At 32.4% G+C, this 25,605-nt stretch overlaps 1 protein-coding gene across 1 annotated transcript in view; it reads left to right on the plus strand.

Moving 5' to 3' along the window:
• ADGB (androglobin) overlaps positions 1-25,605 on the plus strand; it is a gene marked incomplete at both ends in the record, with an annotated part of 117,754 nt that overhangs the window by 41,934 nt on the left and 50,215 nt on the right. Inside the window, 6 exons of the mRNA XM_082756165.1 lie at positions 3,179-3,344; positions 10,943-10,973; positions 18,797-18,965; positions 21,179-21,242; positions 22,908-23,007; positions 24,071-24,212. Of these exons, the coding sequence (XP_082612291.1) occupies positions 3,179-3,344; positions 10,943-10,973; positions 18,797-18,965; positions 21,179-21,242; positions 22,908-23,007; positions 24,071-24,212 (672 nt within the window). The remainder of the gene's footprint in view (positions 1-3,178; positions 3,345-10,942; positions 10,974-18,796; positions 18,966-21,178; positions 21,243-22,907; positions 23,008-24,070; positions 24,213-25,605) is intronic.

Consider the following 25,605-nt stretch of genomic DNA (forward strand, 5'->3'; position numbering starts at 1 on the left):
GCCTCACAACCCTTTCAGTGAAGAAGTTCTTCCTAACATCTAGCCTAAAACTCCCCTGGCTCATCTTAAACCCATTCCCCCTCGTCCTGTCACCAGGCACGTGGGAGAACATCTTTCTCTTTAACAGGAGTTTGGGGCAAGCCCCTTCACAGACAGTTTTGTTTGGTCCCATTACATGATCTGTAATACACACCTTTATTGTCCATCATTGCTTAATGAACTGTGGCAATTTCATCTGATTCATGTCACAGAATATATTGTCATTAACCTTTTTCTACGGTGTTGTCTTTTGTGTGTAAAAATTTCATATCTCTTTTCTCCTGCTTTCTTGGAGGTTTCTTTTTAGACACAAATCATTGAAAATTATATTTCTGAATATTAATGAGCATTTAAAAAGCCTGATGAAACGGTGGCATTTTTTTTTTCATCTGGCCTTGCAACAAATTATATAGAATAATTTCGTAACATTAGCAACTCCCTTTGCAAAATTTGGCTGTATTTTTTCTAATTCTATTTTTTTGTTGTAAAGTTCATAATCTGCATGTGTCAAAGATAGCCAGCGTAACACCTAACTGAACAGTTACTTAATGTTAGTCTCTTGCTCATTTCTGGCTCCATTATTACATCATATATATGATTTTTTCTGGAAAATTGTTGACTCAGTCACATCCAATTATCAGAGGGAACTAACGTGGCTGAATCTCTTTTCAGTTTTTACTTCTCCCGTAATTCAGGAAGAATATAGAAGGATCTTCCATCTTGCTAAATTAGAGTATAAAATTCAGCATAAAATTATATGGAGAAAAAAAAAAAATCTAATCCCCATTTTCTTTTGTTTCTTCATATGAGATATATCAGCCAGGAAGTAGATGAGGTATCTTTAGTGAAAGTATACGTTGAAAAATACCCAAAGTCTAATTTATTATTTAATTCAGAGATTTTATGTTAACCTCAAAATATTTTGTAATTTTTTTTATAATATTTTTTAAAGTATTTTGTAATATTTTGTAATTTTCTGTAATTAGGGGGCCAAAAAAAGTAAAATATTTAATAGGTCACTTCCACTACAAATAGGAATATTCTTTAACATCTTTAAAATTTTGCCTAAAACTACAGATCTTTTTTTAATTTCTTGTACATAACAAAGAAATCATTTAATGGCATGTCAGTACTTTTATTGACTTCACAGAGTTGGAAAAATTAATGTTATTTTTTTTTACTATAGTTGTTACAAGCAGCCTGAGAGTGTAGCTGGATCTGTTCATGCTCAATACTTAACTTTGTGTAAATATTCTGTATTAAAGACTGTTTGGAAGTTGTATAATCCTTTGAAAACCAGGGTCTTTAAACAAGGACTCTCAGAGAAGAAGTTTCAGAAATTGATGCATGCATGACTTCTAGTCAATATTCAAAGTTAACACTTTCTTGCTGACAGTAAAAAAATGATTTCCATTAAGGTTATCGGGTCCTTTTTTTTTTCTTCTTTTTTTTCCCTTTGACTCACTGCATTATTACTGCATATTACTGTCAGGCTTAAAGTTATGATATGAGCATTCATTAGGCAACTGCTAAAATTATTAGCAGTTAATCTCTCTTTTATAATCTCTCTTTTATTCTGACTGAACTCCTGAAAAAGGACACACTGAATGTATGACATACTAAGTGAACACAAAAAGGTTTATGTTATTTTGATATTTCTTCTCTTGAGCCTGAGTCCAATTTGTATATTGCTTGGAACCTATCTATATTTAAGGTGTATGAAACTTGTTTTAAATGCATCTCTAAGTAATCAGAAAAAAATGCATATTTGACAGGTACTACATTTTGATCACAGTGATTGGTTGGGTTGATAATAAGCCAGTAAGATGTTTTTGGAAGAACAGCATTTGCACATGAAAAAAATGTCCTTGGATTATTTTGGAATACTCAGGGAAAATCATTGTTTTGCTGATTTAGTTGCTTTTTCCTGATTAAAATATGCTATGTTACTTGTTTTCAAATTGTAGGAGTAGAAACACACAAAAATGCTTAAAGCAATATGCATAAATACATTATTGAAAGAATGAGAGAATAAGAATTAAGACGTTATTTTATTTTTAATTAATTTATTTTTGTGTTAACATACATTACATTACAAACATGTTTGTATGTTATTTTATATATTTATTTTCATATTCAATAGATTCCTTCATGGTCAACCTACCCTGTTTTGTCAAGAAAGGTTTATGTAATATTCTAAGTTTCCATGAGAATTGGCTAATTTCATCTTCTGTGATTTAATTAACAGGTAGAAAAGAAGAATATATAGCAAGAATTAACATTTTGTTAAAGTAATATAGCTGCCTAAATAAGGTGAAGGACTTAGATAAACAACTGGGACTGAAATTGTTTTTAATCTCTTGCTTTTATTCTAATAAAACTTTTGAAGATCTCAAGGGAAAGATAATTGTGACACGTTACTGCTAAAGATTTTGATGTTTAATTATATCAGTCCTTAAGAAAAGAGTTAGGTAACACATACTTACATTTTTCTCTTTTTGTTGTTGTTGTTGTTGCTGCCATAACACAATTACTCACATCTAATTGTCATGTTTGCAGCATTGTTTTGATCTCATTCTCCTAGTTTGCTTGACAAGGAAAGAATTGTTTATATTTCTATATTTCATTCTTCTGCCTTCACTGAAGTTAGAGGCAGAGCTTCCATCTACCACAGCAAGAGTTGGCCTTACAAAGGTTTACTTAATTATCACATGTTTTATCTGTCTGGTACATTTGGAGACTGATTTCTGAGGAGAAAAAAAAAAAAAAAGAAAAAAGAAAAAGACTATTCTGACACACACAAATATATATATGTGTGTGTGTGTGTATTTTTTTTTTCCCTGTCTATGGGCCATAGAAATTTATTCACTTCTGGTATTACCATCTAGTTTTCCTCAGCTGGCTTGGGTTTTGTATTTTAGGGTTAGTTAATTAGCCAAGCATAGATATATGTGTGGTGCCAAGCCACTAATGATGAGGAATATATGTGTATGTACTTTTTGTGCTGCTCTGTTGTAAAAATAAAGGAGGTACAAATTATTTTGACAGAATTCTGTTTAAATTCTGTTAAAAATAGTAGTTACAAAGACCAAGAGCAAATATATGTATTAAAGTGTCTGAGTTTTCTTTTATTATTTAGCTGCTTCCCACAGTCTACCATCAAAAACGGATTTAATTCACTGACCCAGCTCCCTTCTGTCACTGAACATGTTGGTAATGTAAATGACAGTAACGTGGATATGAATCAAAGTGAGAGACATTCAAATGCAGAAGATTATTCTCAGGTAATAATTTTCTTTATATATTTTTTTTAATTTGACCTAATTTTTTATTGCAAAGGATAGTGAAAGGTGAAATAGAAAATGCTTGATTCTTAAATATACATATATATACTATATAACATATAGTGTTTTTTTTTTTTTTTTTTTTTTTTTTTTTTAGCTTAGTAAGCTATCTGCTACTTCCCACAATATTTAAGCAAATTCCCTGTTCATTCCACTTTATAGCTACATTGATGTATGGGAAACCTTTACTAATATTTTCCATTTTAAACTTATATTTATGCTTTTATTTTCTGTTGTTTTTTGATTTTTTCTTTCTTTAGATTATCAAAGTAATATTGCTAACACTATAAATTCACACAAATGAGGATTTCTCAGTGCTTTCTCAGGTTGCGTCCAAATTTCTTCAAACAGATTCACTAGGGATAGCACACTGAGCACAGTTTGCCAAGCTGGCCAAGGAAATGCCTCCACAAAAGGAAATGGTGATCACTAGAAATTACTAGGTACATATTGCCACTGTAGTTTTCCATTATAAATAAGGTTAATCTTACCCCAGGTCAGTAAAATGTTACTAGGATGAATTCAGATCTAACCACTGTTTGTTGTTGTTGTCATTTAAAAAAAAAAAAAAAAAAAAAAGGGATTGTACCTTGTTCTTTATATAAACAACTAAAGTCTGTTTTATAGATATGGGTCTAAAACAACATTACTTGTAGTGTTTAAACCTTATGTTCTGAATGGAGAAAGGAGGTTTACAAACAGAGACTTTCTGGAAACTACACTATTTCATGCAAAATATTTTGTACAGGAAAATTATTTGCAGCATGGAGAAACAGAGACAGAAACATTCAAGTGATTGAACAAACAGAGCTCCACGGATGTCATTTTACTAGCACAACACCTACAAAAGAATCCAAATTGTCAGTGCCATTATCTCTTCAATTTCATACTTAGTGCAGCAAACACCACTCGTAAGAGCATCTGATAGCATTTTTCTCTTTGACTTTCTGAAAACTGAGGGAGAAGCCAGCCTAACAAATGCCTTTCTCAAAATCTGAATCCAACTTAATAAACAAATTATATCTGGGGGAAGATGGGGAAGAAGCATGCCCAACTTCTAAATGTTTGCTACAGTTCTCCCCTTCACATTCATTTTCTGTCACAAGTAAAGAATGAGTGCTTCTTCTATATTTTTTTTCACTTGTTTCTTTTGTTTTGTTTTTACTTTCAATATGATTACAGTATAGAAAATAATTTAAGAGACTCTATAAAATATATTTATCCATAGTGCTGCATAAAGGAAAAACAGCATCAAAGTGCTGATCTTTACAATCTTGTAGTAAAGATGATCCAATTTCAAAATTTCTGCAGTACCTTTCTGGGACAAACTGATAAATACACATGGGGATAATATCTGTGGTATTTCGTTGACGTAGGGTTTGTTACAAAATGTGTTTGAAGACCACAGAACTTCTGTTGAGGATAGTGTTAAGTATCTTCATGGACAAGGGAAGTAACAATTTATTTTGTAAATTTTCAAGTAAAGGGATATTTTTTTCTGTGTACTTTTTGGATTACCTATATACATGTTTACTCTTCAGAGTACAGTATAATGACATTTTTATATTTCAGATCTGAAACTCAGTGTTTTAAACTGCTATATATATCTATATTGTGTCTAGAAACTGTATCTGTGTGAGGATGTATTTATTTGGTATTTAATATTTAAAAATAAGACAATGTTGCAGTGAAAGAGAAATCTTTGCAGTAGAATATATTTTTGTCTATTTTGCATTTTGTGTATGTTTTAGAAACAAATAATAGCTTAATTAGTACTTCATAGCCTTTTAGAAGTCTTTTTAATAATTGCAGCTTACAAAAATCATTACAAAAGTAGCAGGGTAAAAAGGTGCTGTAAGTAGTATAATAATTATTGGTTGGGTTACTTTTGTCTCTATGGCTGTACAAATACAGATTTAGATAATTGCAAAGTAATAGACATTTATGTACTAGGAACACAGAAGTAGGATGTCACAGAAGTTAGAATGTCACTGACTTTCTCCTCTAGTTCAGGAGTTAAGAGCCATTCTGAGTGTGGAAAGCTGGTATGTCACAGTAGAGCATTCAAACAAGGAGAGTCAAGGGCAAGTAAGAAAATACATGAGAGACATTGGTAAAATAAATAAATAAATAAATAAAAATAAAAAAATAGAATGGTTTGAAGAAGAAAAGAGTGTGACAGTCTAAGGGCAATCTGATTCAGACATGAAATGTAAGAAGTCATGAGCAGCTAATTAGCTTATATTTGAACCTTACCTTTGCCTCAGTTTAAATCTCAGCTGAAAAATACTGTGCCTATTAATAGCTGTGGTACGTAGGTAGCACTGCATTTGAACTGACTGCAAAAGAAAATAAAGTTTTTAACTTGCAGAGCAATCTTCTTTATTTCACCTATTAAACATTGTAATCAAGAAATTATACGAATACCTTTGGGAAATTCATTATGGAAGAGCTTTCTTTACATATTCTTAAAACTTGAAACAACAATATGCATCTAAATCATTTCTTGTTTGTCTGATTTAAAATCAATTAGTGTTTAAAAAAGCAAAAACTGAAAGAGAAACTTTAATATCCTCTAATTCTACGAAATTGCTAATTTGTTGAATTTCGTGTTGTTATATTAAGCATGAATAACTTTGTTTCAATTTTAAGCTGTGTGCTTGATATTCAGGAGAGACCTGCTTTAATAGAGATGTAGATCTGGTAAAACTTTTGGGATGGAGCAGTTTTATGCTTTGATGGAAATCTAATATGTCAGCTGCTGAGCCAGATCATCAGCAAGTTTAAATTGGCATATTTAAATCAATGTCAATGAAGAGGTGCTGGACTGTCCAAAGAAGGACAATGAAGCTGGTGAAGGGTCTAGAAAGCAATTATTTTGAGGAGTGGCTGTGGGAACTGGGGTTGTTTAGCCTAGAAGAAAAGAGGCTCAGGAGAGACCTTATCATGCTGCAGGGTTACCTTAAAGGAGCCTATAGCGAGGTGGAAATCTTTCTCATCTCCCAAGCACCAAGTGATAAGATAAGGAAATAGCCTCAACTTGTGCCGGGGGAGGTTTCCAATAGGAGAAATTCTTTACTGAAAGAGTTGTGCTGCATTGGAACAGGCTGCCCAGGGAAGTGGTTGAGTAACCAACCCTGGTTGCTCAAGAAATGTGTAGATTTAAAACTTAGTAGCATGGTTTAGTAGTGGACTGTAGTACTAGGTTAAAGGTTGGACTAGATGATCTTACAAGTCTTTTCCAACGTGAATGATTCTGTGATTCTACAAGCATATGGAGCTACATCACTGATTCCTTGTTCCTAGGGTCTGTTGTCACAGAAACAGAGAATAGAGAAAATTGAAAGATAGAATTTTAGGAGCTAGACATACCTTCGTTGAAGAATATTAATTTGAAAGATGTGGCATTATTTCTCATGTCTCAAGGTTACTTATGCCAAATAAAAGAAATGTTCAATTATTTTTTTTTCAAACACCTTTTTTGTTTTCCTGATTTTCCTGTCCCCTCTGATTTTTTAGTTCTTAAAGCTTTGTGGATGTTTCCTAGGAAAAAATCCTTTAAAATATCTGGGTTTTGTAGTTAAATTGATTTTGAATCACACTGCTATTCAGAAAATGCGTTTTGTAAATATTTCTTTAAAAATTCCATAAAATAGGGCCCAGTTAAGGGGCTTGTTTTTTGTTCTTATTCAACAAGAACATACTTATGTTCTTGTTTTTGTATTTATGTATGCAAGATGCATTGCAATGCATTTGGAAGTATATTTTTGGTTTGTTCTATTTGGTTGCAAAAATTTATTTGTGAAATAAATACCTGCCAGTTCTAGAAAGTTTTCAGAATTTTAGTTTTTTTTTTTTTTTCTTTCATTTTCATTCATTTTATCTACCTTTGGGGATAAAACAAAACAGAACAAAAAACGGCCCTCATACATAATTTTCATAGTATGTATTGCAGTTGTCTGCAACAGTAATTTTGGCAAGCTCTTTTGAGAAAAAGGTTTTCCTAGAACAGTGTTTTCTTGCAGCTCTCTCATTCAGAATCCTACTTAAATATTGTTTATTGAGATGAATTATTTAATACAAGTTATCTGCAAATTCATTAGAAATAAATATTTTTACCTTCTCTTTGAGGAAATGTTGAATGCTAACAAAGCAATAAAAGCCTAGTCCAAATACATTTCACATCAGAATTTGCAATGGCTATTAAATAATTTAATGGACCTACCTGACTGCTATAGCCGGAAATCCTAAGAACTCTGACTTTTTTTTCATGGCTTCCTCCATATAAAGTTCTCTGGCAATGCTACTTACTATAACAGAACTATTAAAATTGCCACTCTTTTCTAGTAATTTAATCACAGTACACTTTTTCTTTGATGCTTATACTTTATTTTTCAGTGTCATCCCTATGTATACAAGCTCCAACTTATCTTTTGCTTCACAACTGATGTCAGTCTAGTTAGTTAGCTTGTTCAGTTTGTGCTTTTTTCACGTTACCTGTAAATTTCCCAGACTCATGTCATAACAAGCTTTTTCGTCTCCTCATCATGATCCTTCTTAGCACATAGTTCTTTAAGGTCTCTTAAACTCAGCGAACTGGTGTTGAGTTACAGGATGGCTAGACAGAAAAAGAAAAAAAAAATCAAATTTCTTTAAGAATGTTTGGAAAGTAATTTCAGTCTGCACAAAGTGAAAACTCACAACTTATTTTTTAAGGAAAAATAAAATATACATGGGATGTTATACATCTGAGTTAAAAAAGGGACTTGAACACTCAGTTTGGACATCTGTGGTATAGCAAATCTTCCTGACAGGCTCATAAATATCTATTTGCTTATAAAGATTGGGACAGTTCCATTATCAGAGGCTGAAGAAAATAATACTGGATATTAGTAATTCAGTATGTTTAAGCCATTTCTGTACCTCAGTCTGTGCACATCTATCAACTTTGCAGTTGTTCTTACATTTGTACCACTGCCTTCTTTTGAAAGTCATCTCTGTTACCTTCCACAACACAGCTAAAAATAAACTAACACATTTAAAGAAAACAGTAAGTCGGGAACAGGCAAAAAACAATGTGTCCAAGTGACTATTTTTAAACCGCTTTAGTGATACAGCTCTCAGGCCAACATCAAACCTAAAAATGTAACACAGGGCAAGATCTTAAGAAATGTATTTTTTTTTTTTTTTTTTTGCCTTAAAAATGATGTTTTTGAAGCTTTATTGTTTCACCTGCAATTATATCCAAGTAACTTATTTTTGGAAGAAGATTGTTTCCAGAAAAAATGGTGTGAAAGTTTTTTTTTAAATGTCTTTTCTACAATAGAAAAAAGATAGTTGTTTTATAAAAATATCAGATAGCTTTTATAATATTTTTTGTTTTATGCATTTGAGTAAAATAACAACATAGCTAATGTTAGGAGGTTAAACTATACAAATTAATCTTTGAAATGAATAAGATAGATATAAATCTATGAATTACAATTATTTTTACAACTATGTGTGAACAATTATAAAACCTAAAAGACAACTAATTAGATTTTTAAGTTAACTGGCAAATTTGCCTCACGTTTTGCATTTAGATTTCCTATTGATATGAACAATAAGTAACTAAACTCTTCCTGAATCTCTGTGCATCATTTCATATTTCACAGCAGGATCCAAGTCTTTCTTTAAATTCCTTCTTTATCAGATACTATGGCAGAGCAGATTTGGCCCTTCAGATAATGTGTGCTCATTAAAAGAGAAAAATTACTTTAGTTTCTCTTTCTATGCCAGTATTTTAGATGCTATAGCTGAGGCACGAGAACTTCCTTAACAATCCTAGTCATCTCAGTACCATTGAGATTTAGGTAGATGGACACATCCCATACCATTACCGAAGCAGGCGCCTTATGACTACACTATGTCTGTACTCCAGAAAAGGAAGTTGACCCTGCAACTCCTACTACAGAAAACTCGGCAATTCTGGGACTATGCAGGTTGAAGACTACCGTGCAGAATAAAAGACAGCTGTATGCACGGGTACTTCTGAAGTCACAGTCTAAAGAGGATATGTAGCCCATGCATAATTATAGACTTTTAGACCCAAATGTTGAGTTGTGAATGCACTGTGACAGGTGATCACAGCTTGTCTTCTGTTTTGTACAGTTGTACATACAGAAATTTGGAAAGAGGAGCTAAAGTACAGAGGCCCTTAGATGGAAAATCCTATTGTCTCCTCTTCAGTTCATTTGCTTTAGAAAAGCTAGAAATGCATCTAAAAAGGACATGTAAGATGTAATGTTTCAACTACCAGATTGTTCAACAGTTAAAAATTTCAACAATCTATGTATTTTAGTCTTAATTGCTGTTTATGTTAGATCTCTTTTGAGCTTTGACTCATGAACATTCTATAAAAATATATATCAGATTTAAAGTAAAGATTTAAACTTTAGATTTTTTACTGTGCAATAATAAGCCTTTCAAATTCTTCTAATAAAGAAAATACTGCAGTTACATTGTACATGGTATTATTATTTTATACTATTTTGGGACAGAGACTCTTAAATCTGTAGTTTATTCACTCAGCTCATTCCTTTAATTAGTTCAGAGAAAATAAAGCACCTAGAATTTTGACAGTGGTGAGATTTCAGAGCTTATTCTGGGACTGTGGAGGTGCTGTAAAATGCTGAAGGAAGAATTTTATTGCAGCTAGGAATTAAAGCTGAAAGCCCTGTCTTTCCTCTAAGGATGCATTCACAGGTTCCTGCATATTGTGTGGGCAAGGAAAGTCTGTAATAAGGAGAGTCAAGGCAGATCTGAAGTTACTGCACAATGACAATGTGCAAAGTTTAGGTATAATTGTGACCTAGGTGGAAAGAAAAGAAACTTGCAAAGTTGTTTGCAGGAGTGTTATTAGACTTCAATATTTACAAAGGTAATACTAGTACAGTTAACCCATTAATAGTGTAATGGAATATGGAGTTTCCAAAAGGCTGGCTAACTGGATTTTAAGTTTAGTGCACACAGATATTGTATTCATGTTAATCCAGCTCCTTGAGCTTGAAAATGGGATTTTCAAGAGAAAGAAGAAAAGAAAAAGAAAAACAGCAGGTAACTTTGTATTGTACAGCTGATACAAAACTGAAGATGCTATAACAATCAGGCATGCTGTCTCCATTGCCACTTGTGTACACTTGCACAGTAAGAAACATTTGTTAGAAAAAGGAGCTCTCTATATACTCTCCAAGAATGGAAAATTAGAATAGGATAGAATCAGGTCTAGAATAGAACTAATTAGTTCTTAGAATAGAACTTATAGTCAAAGAAAAGTGGTAACAGAGAACATTTTTAATAGTATAGGAGTAGGCACACAGAACATCTTTTATCCGAGACTCCAGATCACATGCAATTCTCTAGATAAACATCCCTTCTCTGTCTCCCTCTCCCCTTCTCTCTCCCTCTCTTCTCCTCAGAGACAACTTACTAGCTTGTTTATTACAGCTCAGGAAGGACTGCCCAAAAAGCAAATATTTTCTTTAAAAATATTTAAAATATTTTTTTTTTCTTTCATGCAGGATCAGCATAATGCAGAGACCCCCACTGAAAGTAAGTATGTTTGAAATTTATATTCAGACTTCTGCCAGTCTCATATCATTTGGCTTTGGTGCTAACCCTCATGTTAAGAATATGAACAGTCATGTTGTTATGGGTGTTGGTTTTACAGAGAAAGACTTCAAAGAATGGGTGTAATTGCATAGAGTGAAATCTTCAGATTGGTATTTTAAAAAATCCCTGACTTGTAAGAATTGTTTGAAAAATATACACTTTACACACTGCAAAGTTATTCTGCAGTAAAATATACTGGATTTTGTACACAGAGCTGTTCTTCTGATCACTATTTTTTACTTCTACTTAATTGTACTTTTTTTTTTTTTTTTTCCCTGAAATAAAAGAAAAGGAAAAGAAAAAAGGACAACTTCAATTTTAATAAATGCTGTGGTTTTAGATTAGTGTTTGAAGAGTGTGCAGATGGAAAACACTGAGTTATTTTTCAATATAAGTTGTTGGTTTTTTTTTTAAGTGAACGTTTTAGCAGTGTTGGCGGGAGAAGTTATGTTCCTTCTTTGTCAGTGAAGTGACCAAATAAGCTTGATGTACAACAAACCTCTCCAACACTTTCTGATAGGGTTCTTCCTTCTACCAGAGTCCTGAAAGCGAATCCCAGAGCAGAAGAACATGTGAAATGTGAATAACCTTCATGCTTTACTTGCACTAGGATTCACACATGTGATACTAATACTTGTTTTGTTTTCACCTATTTAGTCTCTATTGAAGTCTGTCCAATTCACCTTTGCTTTTTAAGCATTTCTGAATGTTGATTCTCACGGGGGGAAAAGACAGAACATAGTGTTTTAAAGATGTTTGATTTTGTTCTCTGTAAAATAATGTGATCCCTTCTTCCAGTAATTAAGAAATGTGATAAATAACCTCACAGTTATTAAAGCATGTACACAGTTTCTTAGCTTCTAGAGTAATTAACTGCAGTAATTTCACACAACATGAATGTTCATGCCTTTTTAAACTTTTAAACTCATTTCCTGGAAAATTGTGCAACCAATCAACCAGCTCTAGTAACTCCAAAATAGGATACAAGATAAGCTCATAAAGAAAGACAACCACACAAAAAAACACTAGGCCATACTTAAAGTATAATGAAGACTGAAAATACATTTATGATTTTTAAATATCTTGAAGCAAATGTGAGTCAATCCTGCAAAACCTATATTAATAAATACTAATAAATATATTTTACAAATAAATAGCTTTTAATCATTATGTTCTGTACAGGTAAAAGACAATTTTTACATTATACTCTTAAGAACTGTTAATGATTTCTAGTGCTGTAGTGCTTGAATATCTTTTCTTTTGACTTCTATATAGGATTTTTATTAATATCTTTCCAGTAAATAGAACCAAAATCTCACTGTATAAAATTCTATAAGTTAATGAGATGGAAATAAAATTCTTCAGCTATTGTCTCACAGCTTTTTTTTTTTTTTTTTTTTGTACCTCTTTTAGTTCTATTCCAAAATTCAATAGAAATGTAGTAGTTTGCAGTAGATGTCTCCTTAAAGCCCGACATGAATATGTTGGGATGTTGGAGTATTTCTGTAGCTGTCACTATTAATTGCTTCTGAAGCTAGTGCATCTCAGTAGCCAGATAGCTGTCGTTTCTGCTTATTCAAAATCTACTCAAGAATGGTAGAAATTGGTGCTAGAGTAATAACATGATAAAGTTTTTAACAGTTATCATTCAAAATTTGTAAAAATCAGACCGTTGGCTGTTAAAGTGGATAAAATCCTAAAAAGTGAGGTATCTTCATCAACACTCAGCAACATATCCTGAATGAATGAGATACTTCTTAAATGTTTCAAAAGTAAGACATTGAAACTGAAAGAACAAGAAAATGCAGGGTTATCTAAAAAAAATAAATATATTTTTAATTCCATTGGGGAAAAAAATCCCTCAGTCTTTTTTACAATCTTTGCATGCTGCATTCTGAAAAACACTTCTTGTAGCCAAAATAGCCAGAAGAGAGAAAGCTGTGGCTTAGGTAATCTAGAGATGGCTCCCATTGTTGCTCTTCTTTTGTATAAATCGATCAACTTTGCATCTATCATCTACTGGAAGATCTTTTTGCTTTGTTGTGAAATTTTATCAGCAAACATCATGAGGAGTTGAGAAATCTCTATGATACCTATACTGGTATGTTGTGTATGTCCACAAAATATCACGATAGTCTTGTGTTTTGTTTTATAACAAACTTTCTCATGCTACAGAGAGCTGTGGACAGCTTTCTCCATGAGGTTCGTACACTCATAGCATAACAGAGGAAAATGTGGAAGTGGACATGTTTACATCCTCTGACCTATAATACTAATAATTCACATTACTACTGTAACAAAATCCTCTGTGCTGAGGTTAGGGTTTTCCTCACAATCTCCACTTGTGTGTTGTCATTTCTCTATGTAAAATCCATTTATTACGTCTTTATATAGTTAATAATCGTTACTGGATTCAAAGACCGGAGCTCTATGCACACTTTAGGTGATATGATTGTTTTTTTTTTAAATAACACACCTCTTTTAATGTCTTAATTAATTATTTACAAACCCCATTTCAAAAAAATCATTTTAAAAGAAAAAACTGTTGGGACAGAAGGCTTACTAATAAATCTTGGTTTAATGCTTTGCACTGTGTCATGCACTGTACGTTGTGAGGGTTATTTCCTATTATTCCAAAATGATTCACTGAGACTTTCAATTCCACATAATGTCTGAGAACATGAATCATGAACCAAGACTGAGGGAAACTGAGAAATCTTATTTAAAATGTTTTATTTATCAGTATAGGATTTTTAATGCATGTTTTTATCATTCCTAAAAATTTTTCAAAGTGTGCAAAGTATGTGAATGAGGATCCAATAACTTTATGTCTTCAGAGCTCAGTTACAGGTCATCAGACAGCTGAATACATGGACAGTCTGATGTCAGGAAAGTTCCTTCTCTTCACTTACAGCAGATTTGACAAGCATTCCTATTGAGGGCAGTGCTATTTTACAAGCAAATTTAAACATATAAATGAATGCTTTTCTTGCTCTTCACTACCTTTTTTTTTTTTTTTAGGAAACTTTGTCCTCTCACATTTGTTGTAAATATGGTGCATCACTGTCTTTCTCTCGAATGTCCTGAGTAGAAAATCATAGCTTTACAAATCTGCCAGAACAACAACAACAAAATGTCCTAAAACATATAATTACACTTAATTGTGCTCTGTAATAAAATGAATGTTCACAAATTTACACTTGCTCTATCTGCTCTGTTTTTACCATAAAGCAGCTATATACAAGATAAAGTGCTTTTCTATGATTCCTAATTGCTGTTGGTGCAGATAGTGAATCTAATGTAACTCATTCATGTTATCACATTATTCTCATGATTATATGTTATCTCACAGAAATCTTGCTGTTCCAGTATATTTATCCAGAAACATGATGACACTAAAATACAGTCTGGAAATGATAAGATCAGAAAGTGAAATTTCAAATAAACATGCTGGAATTATTCAGTGTGACATTATTGTTATACATATGAGATATATCGAAGTAGTACACTTCAGATGTAGAATATTTTCTAGATATTTTCTCTGATTGTGTGGAGAATCTTTAAATTTTCCGAAAAAGAGGCTAGAATTTGATGTTCTATTGAAGTTGGTAGCTGGAGTTGCTTTCAGCTTTGCAGTATTATATAATGCTTTTTTCATAATGAAAATGTAATTTGGTTTAAGGCAGCTCAGATTTGATATTTCAGTTTCTTTGCACACATGAAGGGGACTAATGCACCTTGTCCCAGCAGATTTTTTCATTAATGGTCTGGTCCTTTCAAACCTGGCCTTCTGTGATTTTGTGAGAATCTATGACAGAGCAAATAAATAAATAAATAAATAATAATAATAATTTAAAAAATGTAGTTGAATGAATATCAGTATTTCCTCACATTTCTTTATGGTTGAAATGCATTTGCAATTTATGTTCTTCATTGCTTTCTGTGTTTTGTTGTAGACCTCTCTATATTGTTACTTGGAGCATGTTTAAGTAGTGTTCTCTCTCATTTTACAATCATCAGCAAAATATCTTATTGTGCAAAATAATAGCTAAAATGGTGTAATAGATACACATATTCTGTTCATGATGGTAGAGTAACATTTTTGGATAATTTTTTTTTTCAGACCTCCGTACTACTCTGTCTATACATATCTACATATGTCTAGGTCATTATCAAACACATAGCATTAATAATTTAAAATACACATGGTAATTTAGAGTATTTACAAGGTAACAAGTGCAATGACTTTTTGACACATTTTGTGTCTGTACAATATAAAATACTTTCAGAGGATTACTTACCATATAATTTTCCCCATATAGGAATGCAAGGAGCAGAGATGAACATAATTCTTCAGCTATCAGCACAGCATTGTAGGAAATTCATTCTTTTGTTGTCATATTTAGTTAACTAAAATAGTTCTTTTCATTACCCTTTGTACAACAAATTGATGAGTTTGCCCCCTCATAGTGTTAACTTTGTGCTGCTGAATAGCATTGTTTTAGAATAGAAATTGCTCAGTACTTATAATCCAATTGTATTGCAGACTGTCCACCACCAAAAGGGGCTGACTCTTCTCCTTTTCCCAATCTTTGACTCTATATCCTTTCCTTGCATCAGAATCGGTGATCACATGGGTCTTTGAGGACTCTGAAATTTCTGCTCTAAATGGGAAACTTCCATTTTTGTACATCTATTCCCATAAACCAGTTTGTCTATAGCTTTTTACAAAACAAATAAATAAATAAAGAAATAAATGAAGCAGAAAAATATTTTTCAATTTTGAAAAATTTTGAACATTTTTTTACAGGGTAGTATTATCATGTATTTGGCTAGCAGTCCCTTGAATTCATAATTTGTGTGTTCTCCTAAAGAGCTAGTACATGACTACAAATAACCAGATAAAAAGTGTCCTGATACTGAATGTGTCAGCACCCAAAATGTAGTCAGTTTGATGAGGGAGCTTGACTTACATTTAAGCACCTCAGTAAAAAGCCAGAGCTTGAAAAATAATGAGCACTTATCAAAACCAATGACAGCTTTTGATGTTAACTGTCTTAGAAATGTCTTCTCAATTTCTTAAGAACTTTACTCTTTCTAATAATTCTGAGATTGTCATGCAGTACAATTTTTTCTTACCATAAAAATAGGGATTTGTTTAATAAACTCTGCTAATCTGTGTTTGTATTCTACTCTTTCTTTTTTCCCTTTTTATATTTATTATTTGAGTTTTTATGTTGGTTTGCTCTTACTTGTTCATCTGCTTTTATTTGTTGCAATTTGTTGTTGTTGCAGTGGATGTTTTAGTATTACTTCTATACCTGAGTGTTTTAACTGATTAATCAAGTTACTTCTTTTCCTCTTGGTCTTGACTGCAGCATTAATCTTTGTAGTTTGAGTTCTAGGCAGTATCAAGTTCTTGAATTTCAATGTGCTCTGCCTTTTTCTAAAGATCTTTGCCAGGTTTAACTTTATAATATGCTTACATTACATCCCTGTGTATTTGATTAGTATTTGCATTTGTTTAAGGAATAAATTATATGATAATTACGGGCAATTATTTTCTGAAATTATCTTCCATATGTCAGTCTTAAAATAATAATTTATACTGAGCAGCTCTTAAGATTTGCTTCAAATTTATTTATAGTTTTATTTCATAAATTATATCTTCACTGTAAAACCCAGTGTTAGCAGTTTCTCATAGCTGGAAGTGTCACTTCTTGCATACAATGTATGTAAGCAGCTTGTTTTATTTTTTTCTTATATTTCTGTATGGAGCCAGGAAGCTCTGAACAGAATATTCTTTGGAATACATGGATAAAAAAAGGATAAAATATGACATTTTTATGTCATATGATATTTTGCTAGTGGGGAAAATTCAGCCATTTTGTTGACACTGCTTTTGCTTTCCTTTAGTTGTACTGGGAGGGCTACGGTTTCCTCTGGCCCCAGTTTGCATGCATAATCAACAGAAAGGTTTATGTATTGACTTTTAAATAAGGTGGAACATTATCTTCTGTTCGAAGCCATCAGAGATCTATTGACCCAATAGATTCTGAACACAGTCTATTGATAGTATTCTAGCACTGGTGTTCAAAATGAAGAGAAACATCGAGCTGTAGGAAGATGGCAATGGCATAAGGCCATTGGCAATGGCATATAGCATGATGGTAATGGCAGATGGCAATGGCATAAGGCATAGTTCATCTCTGGTGCCCCTTTTTGTGATAGGCAGATTTGTAAGCCACTGTGATTATTTCACTAGAGGCCTGAAAGCTGTATTAACTTATATCTAAGAAAAAGCCTAGGTTTCACAGCTTTCAAGAAGTTTTTCCATATGGTAAGGGAGAGAAAAAGGTCTTTGGCACATTTCAAAGAATCATAGAATCATCTAGGTTGGAAAAGGCCTCTAATATCATCAAGTCCAACCATCAAGCTGACCTACTAAGTCCCATCACTAAACCATGTCCCTTAGTGTCATGTTCCCACATCTCTTAAATACCTTCAGGAATGGGGACTCCACTGCTTCCATGGGTAGCCTGTTTTAATGCTTCACCACCCTCTCTGGGAAGAAACTCTTCCTAATATCCAATCTGAATCCCCCCTGGCACAACTTGAGGCTGTTTCCTTGTATCCTATCACTTGTCACCTGAGAAAAGAGACTGACACCCTCCTCAATGCATCCTCCTTTCAGATAGTCAAAGAGAACAATGAGGTCTGCCCTCAACCTCCACTTCTCAAGACTAAATCTCAAGCCCCTCGGTCACTCGTCAGAAATCTTATCTTCTGACATCTCCTTACATTACACTACTTTTCATTCTTGAAAAATAGTTGCAAAAATAATTTAGAGCCATTTATATCTGGTAAACTCATTATTCAGCAGATCGCTATATGTTTCACTGATCATGAAATATTACAAAGCATATTTAAATATAAATTATGCATTTTTCTAATCACCTTTCTGATTTGTAAAAACCTGTTTGGATATTACCTCATGTTTTTCCTTAGGAAACATTCTGATTTAATAGCTGTTAATGTTTGAACTCTTCTATTAATCTCAGCTATTCTGAGCTCTCCTCAATACTTCTTTTTGGAGAAGACTAAACGTCCTACAACAATTCAGATGAATCTCACAGAGTAAAGGCAGAGAAAGGTGATCTTTCAATGCAAATTAAAATGTTATTAAATGATTACAAAATGTTTCTACATGACAATTCTGTGTTAATATTTTGGTATACATATGACAATAGTTCAGATTTTTCTACAAGAAAACAAAGGTAATATTGTTCAAATTAACTTCTGTTAACAAGTAGTTAGACAGACTTGTGTGTGTAGTATCAAAGGAGTACTACCTAAGTACCAGCAGCAAAACTAGGTCTTTATGTCCTCACTCTCATATATTTTTTGTCTTCTGGGGGTTATAAAAAAAATATGTCATACTGCCACACCAGCTTTGCACTGAACAGAAGCTTTGGACAAATTGTTATATATTTCTTACATGCTCATTTCAGATGGAGGCAACAAGAACCTATACAGAATTGTTTCAGTCATCTTTTGAACTTTGTATTTTATTTTATTTTATTTTATTTTATTTTATTTTATTTTATTTTACTTTATTTATTTTATCTTATTTTATTTTAAACTCTTAAGATGTATGGAAAATACCCTAATAATTTCAGGATAATTTTTCAAAATAAATATAATTTTACTTTGATGTATATGTTATTAGTGTATTGAATCTGTGTGTCTTCTTATCTCTGCAGAAGAATTGCATGAAAATATTAGTTCTGATGCAAAACAAATGTCAGAAACAGCTGATACTGATATGAACAGCCAGACAGAGGATAAATCAAAGGAAGAAATCAAGTCAGAAATTACTTCTGTTTCCAAGGAAACCTGGATTAGCTTTGAAGACTTCTGTGTTTGTTTCCAGTAAGAAGCAGAGGTTTTGTGTTGTACTCCTTAAAATGTATGGTATAATAATGATAAAATGTGAAATGTGACTATATAAAACCTATTTATTCTCAACAGATCTTTTTTGTATAACTATCCTTCCTTTTAGGGTAGTCCCAAGACTTCAGACCAGATTTACTGTCTCTATTGGCAGTGAATCTGAAGGTGCAACCCCAGGCTGTCTTGGGTGTGCCCTCCAGAGTACTGCAGAGAACACAGCCATCAGCTTCATGAAGTGTATTACACACTGTATGTAATGTGGGTAGAACATGGTAGGTCATGGAGCACAAAGCAATTCGGATGCTCTAATCTGACACGTCAGCCACTGGTTGGCCTCAGTCTGTGAACGTTACAATTCTAAAGCAATAAAAGTTGTTGAAATCTTCCGTATTTGAAAGAGAAAAAATTCTAAATGTCACATTTTTACTCACACTTAGCACTTGGCATTATGCATGTGTAGCATATAAAGCATAGACAAGAGGGATCAAGACAAGTGCAACATTTATGTTGCACATCAGCCCTTAGGTAAGATTTTTTTTTTCCCCACTACTTCAGAACTTACTCCAGAAAAGAAACTTTGTATTCTCCCACCAATTTTAAAATTTCTTCTTTTCAAAATTGTGTAGTTTACTTAGTATTTATATATATTTCAAACCTGATCTGTATATTAAAATTAAACACCCTTTTCTGATGTCCTTTAAAATCATTCTGCTATTTGTAATTGTCACGTTGCTTGCATGCTGTTCTTGCTGTCATTTTTCATTTCTACCTTCTCTTGGTCCCCACCTTCCAGTCCCCATCTTCCCTTCTGGCGTATCCCTTTAACTTCAGTTCTCTGTATTTAAGGAGCCTGGAAAAATACAGCTCCTTTGGACAACCTCACATTGCTGACGGGAGTAATTTTCTCAGAGAAAACTCTCGCTTCTTTTTTTTATTTTTTTTTCGTTTTAGTTTGTAATTGGGATTTTTTTGTGTGAAGCTTTTATTTTCATAAATTAATGTTTTTCTTGAGCAGATAAGACATGCAGGGGGAGTATATAAGGGAGAAGGTATAACTTTTATACCAGCAGCACTGCAGGAACTAGCTTGTTAAGGCTTGTCTGACTCATTTTAGGGACCCCAGGCTCAGAGAGATACAGCTTTCGGGGGGGGGGGGGGGTAGGGGGGGGGAAGCAAAGACTTTTTCTTTTAATTCGAAGTCCTTCCAACAGTGTGACATAGAGTGTAAAATATGGATTCTTAAACTTGTTAGCCAAATGTTAAAATAGTGTTGACATTTTGTAGACTACAGCAATATTAAGAAATACCAAGCATTTGTCAGTTTCTTACATTCCTGTCCTAAGTGCATATGAGTTAACTTATTCTTCACTTTTGAAGAATTTATCACTCGAAGAATTTAGGTGCATATCATTTTAATTTTTACCAGTCAGTTCTGTTGAAAGCATTTCCTTATCTGACTAGTCTATATTTCCCACACCATCAAAACAAGATGAATTTTCAGAGTTTGTATCACCTTTGGGAAATCAGAAAAACTCTGGTCATTGTAGGAATTGATATTTCAGTAATAAATCATGAATAAAATATCTGAGTAATCAAAACATTTATTTTATATAAGACATTGGACTTCACATTCAATGTCATCCATCCTAAATTAACACTGAAGCCAAAATATTGTCCTTGGTTAAATCAAGATCAGAATATATATATGTATTATTTTATTTTATTTTTTTTATCAGGAATTATGATAAAGTTTCTGAAAGTAAGTAGTCACCAGGTAATTGAAAGAGGTATTAATAAACTTTACAAAAGAGTTCTACCTTACCGTGAAATGCTTCATAGAAAACTTCATTACAGTAATTATTAGGCATGGAAATTATTAGTTTATTACAATTCATAGATTACAGATTAATAGGACAAATTAGTGGTTTGACCTCCAGTGGACTGCACTTTATAAGTACAGCAAAAGTATAAATTATTATCAGCTGCTTTCTCCAGAGATGAATTGTACTGTCCTTTTATGAAGCAAAAAATACTGAATCATTTATGAGAAATAGCTGTGATTTATGGAAGATTATAATGCATTTACTAAGTAAAATTAGTATCTTATGCAATGAAAAAGACATTTACCTGAAATATGTCATTTATGCTAAGATTATTTTCCCACTTTTTGTTTTGTATTGTTTTCTTCCTAGGAACCTGTATGTTTTCCATAAGCCACACACATATACTTACAATTACCAGAAGACAGAGTTTAAGGTATATGACTATATTGAGTTTGTACGTACTTTTAAAAATTTTTGTGAAAACTTTACATAATTCAATAGTATATATTTTCTAAATTTCATTGGTACACCACATAGAACTGCTATTACTGAAAAAATAATAACACCTTAGGATTATTATAGTCAATATAATGATGATGTTTGCTAGAAAATACCCAGAAGTATTTCGTTGTGTTTAAGACAAGGAGAAAAAAATGTTGTGGATTGCCATTGCAGAATAATTCAAGACATATTGAATAAGTAAATCATAAAAGTTGGTGGTGAGAGTATATTTTAGAGTGAAACACATCTATGTCCGTCCTTTATCTTGAAAGAAGTCTGCCTCGTAGCTATTTAGAGACTTTTCTAAATTAATTTCAATAATGATTCAGCTTCAGAATCTCCTCTTCAGTTCTCATTCATCTTCATCTGTCACCTCTAGTACCCAAATCAGGGGTCTGTTAGATTAGCCCTCCATTTTCTCTTTACATACCAAGTTCTATGATCAAGTTCTGATGTGGAACTAACCCTCCGTTACACTGAAATAATGATGGCTTTTAAACCTGCCATTAGTTCATATTATCAGAATGTTATTCAACATGTCTGAATATCCTGTTCCAGCTCTAGTTGCATGCTGTAACTGTAGTGTAATTACATAGTAATTTGTTAAATATAAACTCCAGGTATGAATTTAATGTAAAATTCTGTACTGAGAAAGTTAACTACACAGATTGTTCTTCATAATTGTAGTGCCTCTACACCTCTCTGTATTTATAATCAAATCATAACAAATTTTAATCAAAAATTACACAATATACTTCCACAAGCCGTAATCAAATACAGACTATATAACCTTCTGTGGTGGTGTGCTAAAAACGTATCTAATCACCCTTTGCTATAACATCATTCTATTTTTTACATTGATAAGCATGAGGTGTTTACACTATTAGGCAAATTCTGTATCAGCATTATAAAAAACACTTTAAATTATGCTACAAAACCAACAGAATTTTATTCCAGGAGCAAACACCAAAAACTTATTTATATGTCTTCAGGAAAAAGCTGACATATTAAAAGAGTGCTGAAGCAAAGAAGCTTATTCACCTTCAGATTTTGAAGAATATCTAGGAAGGAACAGCAGAGTCGTTCTACAGTTTTTGATATTTGAACAAGAATTTTGTATTAAAGTTGAGAATGCAAAATGCTGCCTCCATACATAATGAGGCAGAATCAGTTATGTTTACCAATTAAAAGAGCCCTTATTTCTTATAAGCTTACTGTATCTAACTAGAGTCAGGAAGTTGCAACACAAAGCAAACATTTTTTTCTTCTGTTAAATGCTGTTTGTCACAGGGAACTACTGAAGTACTACATGTAAAGAAAATCATGTAAAAGTAGATGAATTCTCATTCAAGAAGCTTTTACATTTTCTTTTATCTCCTACCTGAACAATATCATTCATACATGCAGCATGAGGCTCTGGGCTCGAATGATGTCTGCTGTTTGGAGGACATAAGGACGATTAATTTTGTTTTCATACCGTATCTATGATCATAATATCCAAAATCTAATGCTTTTTATAAGTCTGAGCAGGCCATATTCAATAAAAATGAAAGATAGTAAAAAATGAAAGATAAGAAAATGTCTTTTTTCTATACAGTCTACTGATGATCGAGTCCTCTATTATTTACTTGTGGACAGTCTGAATCCCATTGAAATACTGGTTAGTTTCTCTGCATTAGTACGCTGGGACATTGGAGGTAAGGCCAATGCAGAAAAGTGTATGTTAATGTTTAATATGTTTATGAAGTTGAGCTTAGTCATGGAGTATTTTGACATAGGTTAGCATTAAATAGTAAAGTTGATTCTTGGTAATACACTAAAAGTCCAAGGAATGTTTTCTTGTTACTTCATGTTGAAAATGAATATTTTCTTGAAAGGATCCCTTTACTGTATATTATGTTTTGATGCATACTTTTCATCAATATCTTTCTGATATGGATTTCCTTGTGTTTCTTTTTCTTTTTTTTTTTTTTTTTTTAAATCTAAGTAATTTTCATTCTTGAAAGCCACTTTATGCCTTAGCTGATAAAAATGCAGTAAAGTTAGTAATATGACGAGATTATTTTTGAACTGATTTTTAAACCAATGCACAGTAAGCTCATTTAAAGGTGGATTATTTCAAAATCCAAAAGTTTGGATGGTTTAAATAAAAATTGCTTGAATTCTATGGGAATCATAGAATAGCATATAGTAAAGCTAATGAATATTATGACGATCAGCTTAAGTTAAAAAGACATTTGAACATCAGGTATAAACATAATTTTAGTGCTTCAGGAGTACAGCAGCTATAACCAAAAGAAATCTTAAAACCAGAACAAAACAACAACAACAAAAACAATGCCAAAACCTAATCAACCTGTTAAAATAACTAAGCTATAGTAGGAATATAAGCTATGTGTGTTCACTTCCTTTGCAAGATAACAGATTATGCATTCTAAAACTTTTAAGAAGTTTTAGAGCATCTTTAAGTGACTTGGAAGATATCAAATTTACACATTCTTTCAATGCCTTGTTTTAGCCATGGTTTTCTAGTAAACAGTACAAATTAGCCATATTCTTTATCACCTGAATATTTTTAATGACTACATCGTTTCTGTTCATTATCAAAACCTATATACAGATCTCAATGACTGTAAGGTCACAGTCATTTATATTCACATAAATGTATTTGTATTAATTTTAACTGTTATGCCTTCCCCTTAATTGTGTTTTGTTTGGTTGGTTTTTGGTATTTCTGTTTGGTTTTCTCTCTTATCATAGCTACTAAAAAAGAGGCTCCTAGTACTTCAAAGGCAACACTGATGGTTAAACATTTCTCTTGGAAATGTGCAGCTCCTGGGGAGCTTGTTCTGAAGATGCATACATATGCAACTAAAGCTACTGTGTTAAATCTTCCTGTTGGGTATGTATGAGCCTTCATTTCTGAAGGCTTCTTTGTGCCTAGAGATTGAGACGATTTTTTACTTTACATAGTAACTAAGGTTTTATTTCCTAAAATGTAAGTTTTTGAAATATCAAACTGTTTGATAGCTAAGATTTGGTAAGACTGCAAAATTACTAGGAATTTAAAATAATTAACCAAGCCCTTATAAAGATTTTGAACTTTTTGCTCTTGTTTAATAGTACTTAGCAAGACAAATCCTGTTTATTAGTTTATATGTTTGAATACAAAAATATTTTGAACTAGAATACAATTTTTACTTAACATTATTTCTAACTAGAATGATTTTGAGATATTTATCAAAATGCCAAAAAAAAAAAAAAAAAAAAATTAGGATTTTTAGTGGAACTGTGAAAGAATAATGCAGAAGGTTCATAGAAATAGGATTTATGAACCATGAAAGGAGAAATTCTGAGGGCATCCAAGAAGCCTTGCATAGCTTACCTCACATTCTAAAGTTATTTCAAAACTGTATTACTACTGCTTAATGTAATTTATTTATCTTTGTATGTAATTCCATATATGTAGTATAAAGCATTGCCTGATTATTAAAATAAATAGACGAAAGGCAAAAGCCTTTGATATTTGTTAGTTTCTGAAAATCTTTGCAGTGAAAGATGACATCACTGTATCTTGCCCTAAGCAGGAGGTTGCTGACTAATTCATTGAGGCCTTTTTCATTTCCAAAAATAGAGACACACCAAAAACACATCAAAAAGATGACACAAAATGTATTTGGAAAGTAATGATCTGAACTTTCAGCTTGCTTTTTTTTCCTGCACTCTTAAGATAGTTTATCTTTCTTAAAATATAAATCAGTATCATGCTACATACTTAGAGTACAACAAAACGTACTTTAGAGCATTGATTGAGTATATATCAAATATGTGTCATATATTTTAAATCCCTTAAAACAACAAAAACAAATAAATAAATAAGCACAGAGAAAAAAACACACAATGCTAGCATGTTGATATTAAAATTAGATATTTAATAGAGCCTGCTAATTGTCTGGATGTGGATTAATATAGAAAAGATACATGTACTATTCTGATTGTAGGTTAGTTCTTTGGCACGCGCATTTCCTAGGCGTAGTTTCCAAATTTGCATACCCCTGTCCTCTAATGAAGCCAAAATAAGTTCTTCTTCTTGCACCTGCAAACTTCAAAGTTACTAGAGATACAGGCAATTCTAAAAGTTAATCATCCCACTTTTGATTCTCTCTCCTCTATTCAGGCTTTCAGTAAACCTTAATTTACAGCAGGTGTGGGAAAGAAATGGGCTTACTGACCACTCCCCCATTTCACTCCTAATGAAAAATGACTTGCTCAGCCTGGAAGGCAGATTCTTCCCT

Source organism: Aythya marila (genome assembly GCF_965140915.1).
Source record: "Aythya marila genome assembly, chromosome: 3".
Classification (NCBI taxonomy): domain Eukaryota; kingdom Metazoa; phylum Chordata; class Aves; order Anseriformes; family Anatidae; genus Aythya; species Aythya marila.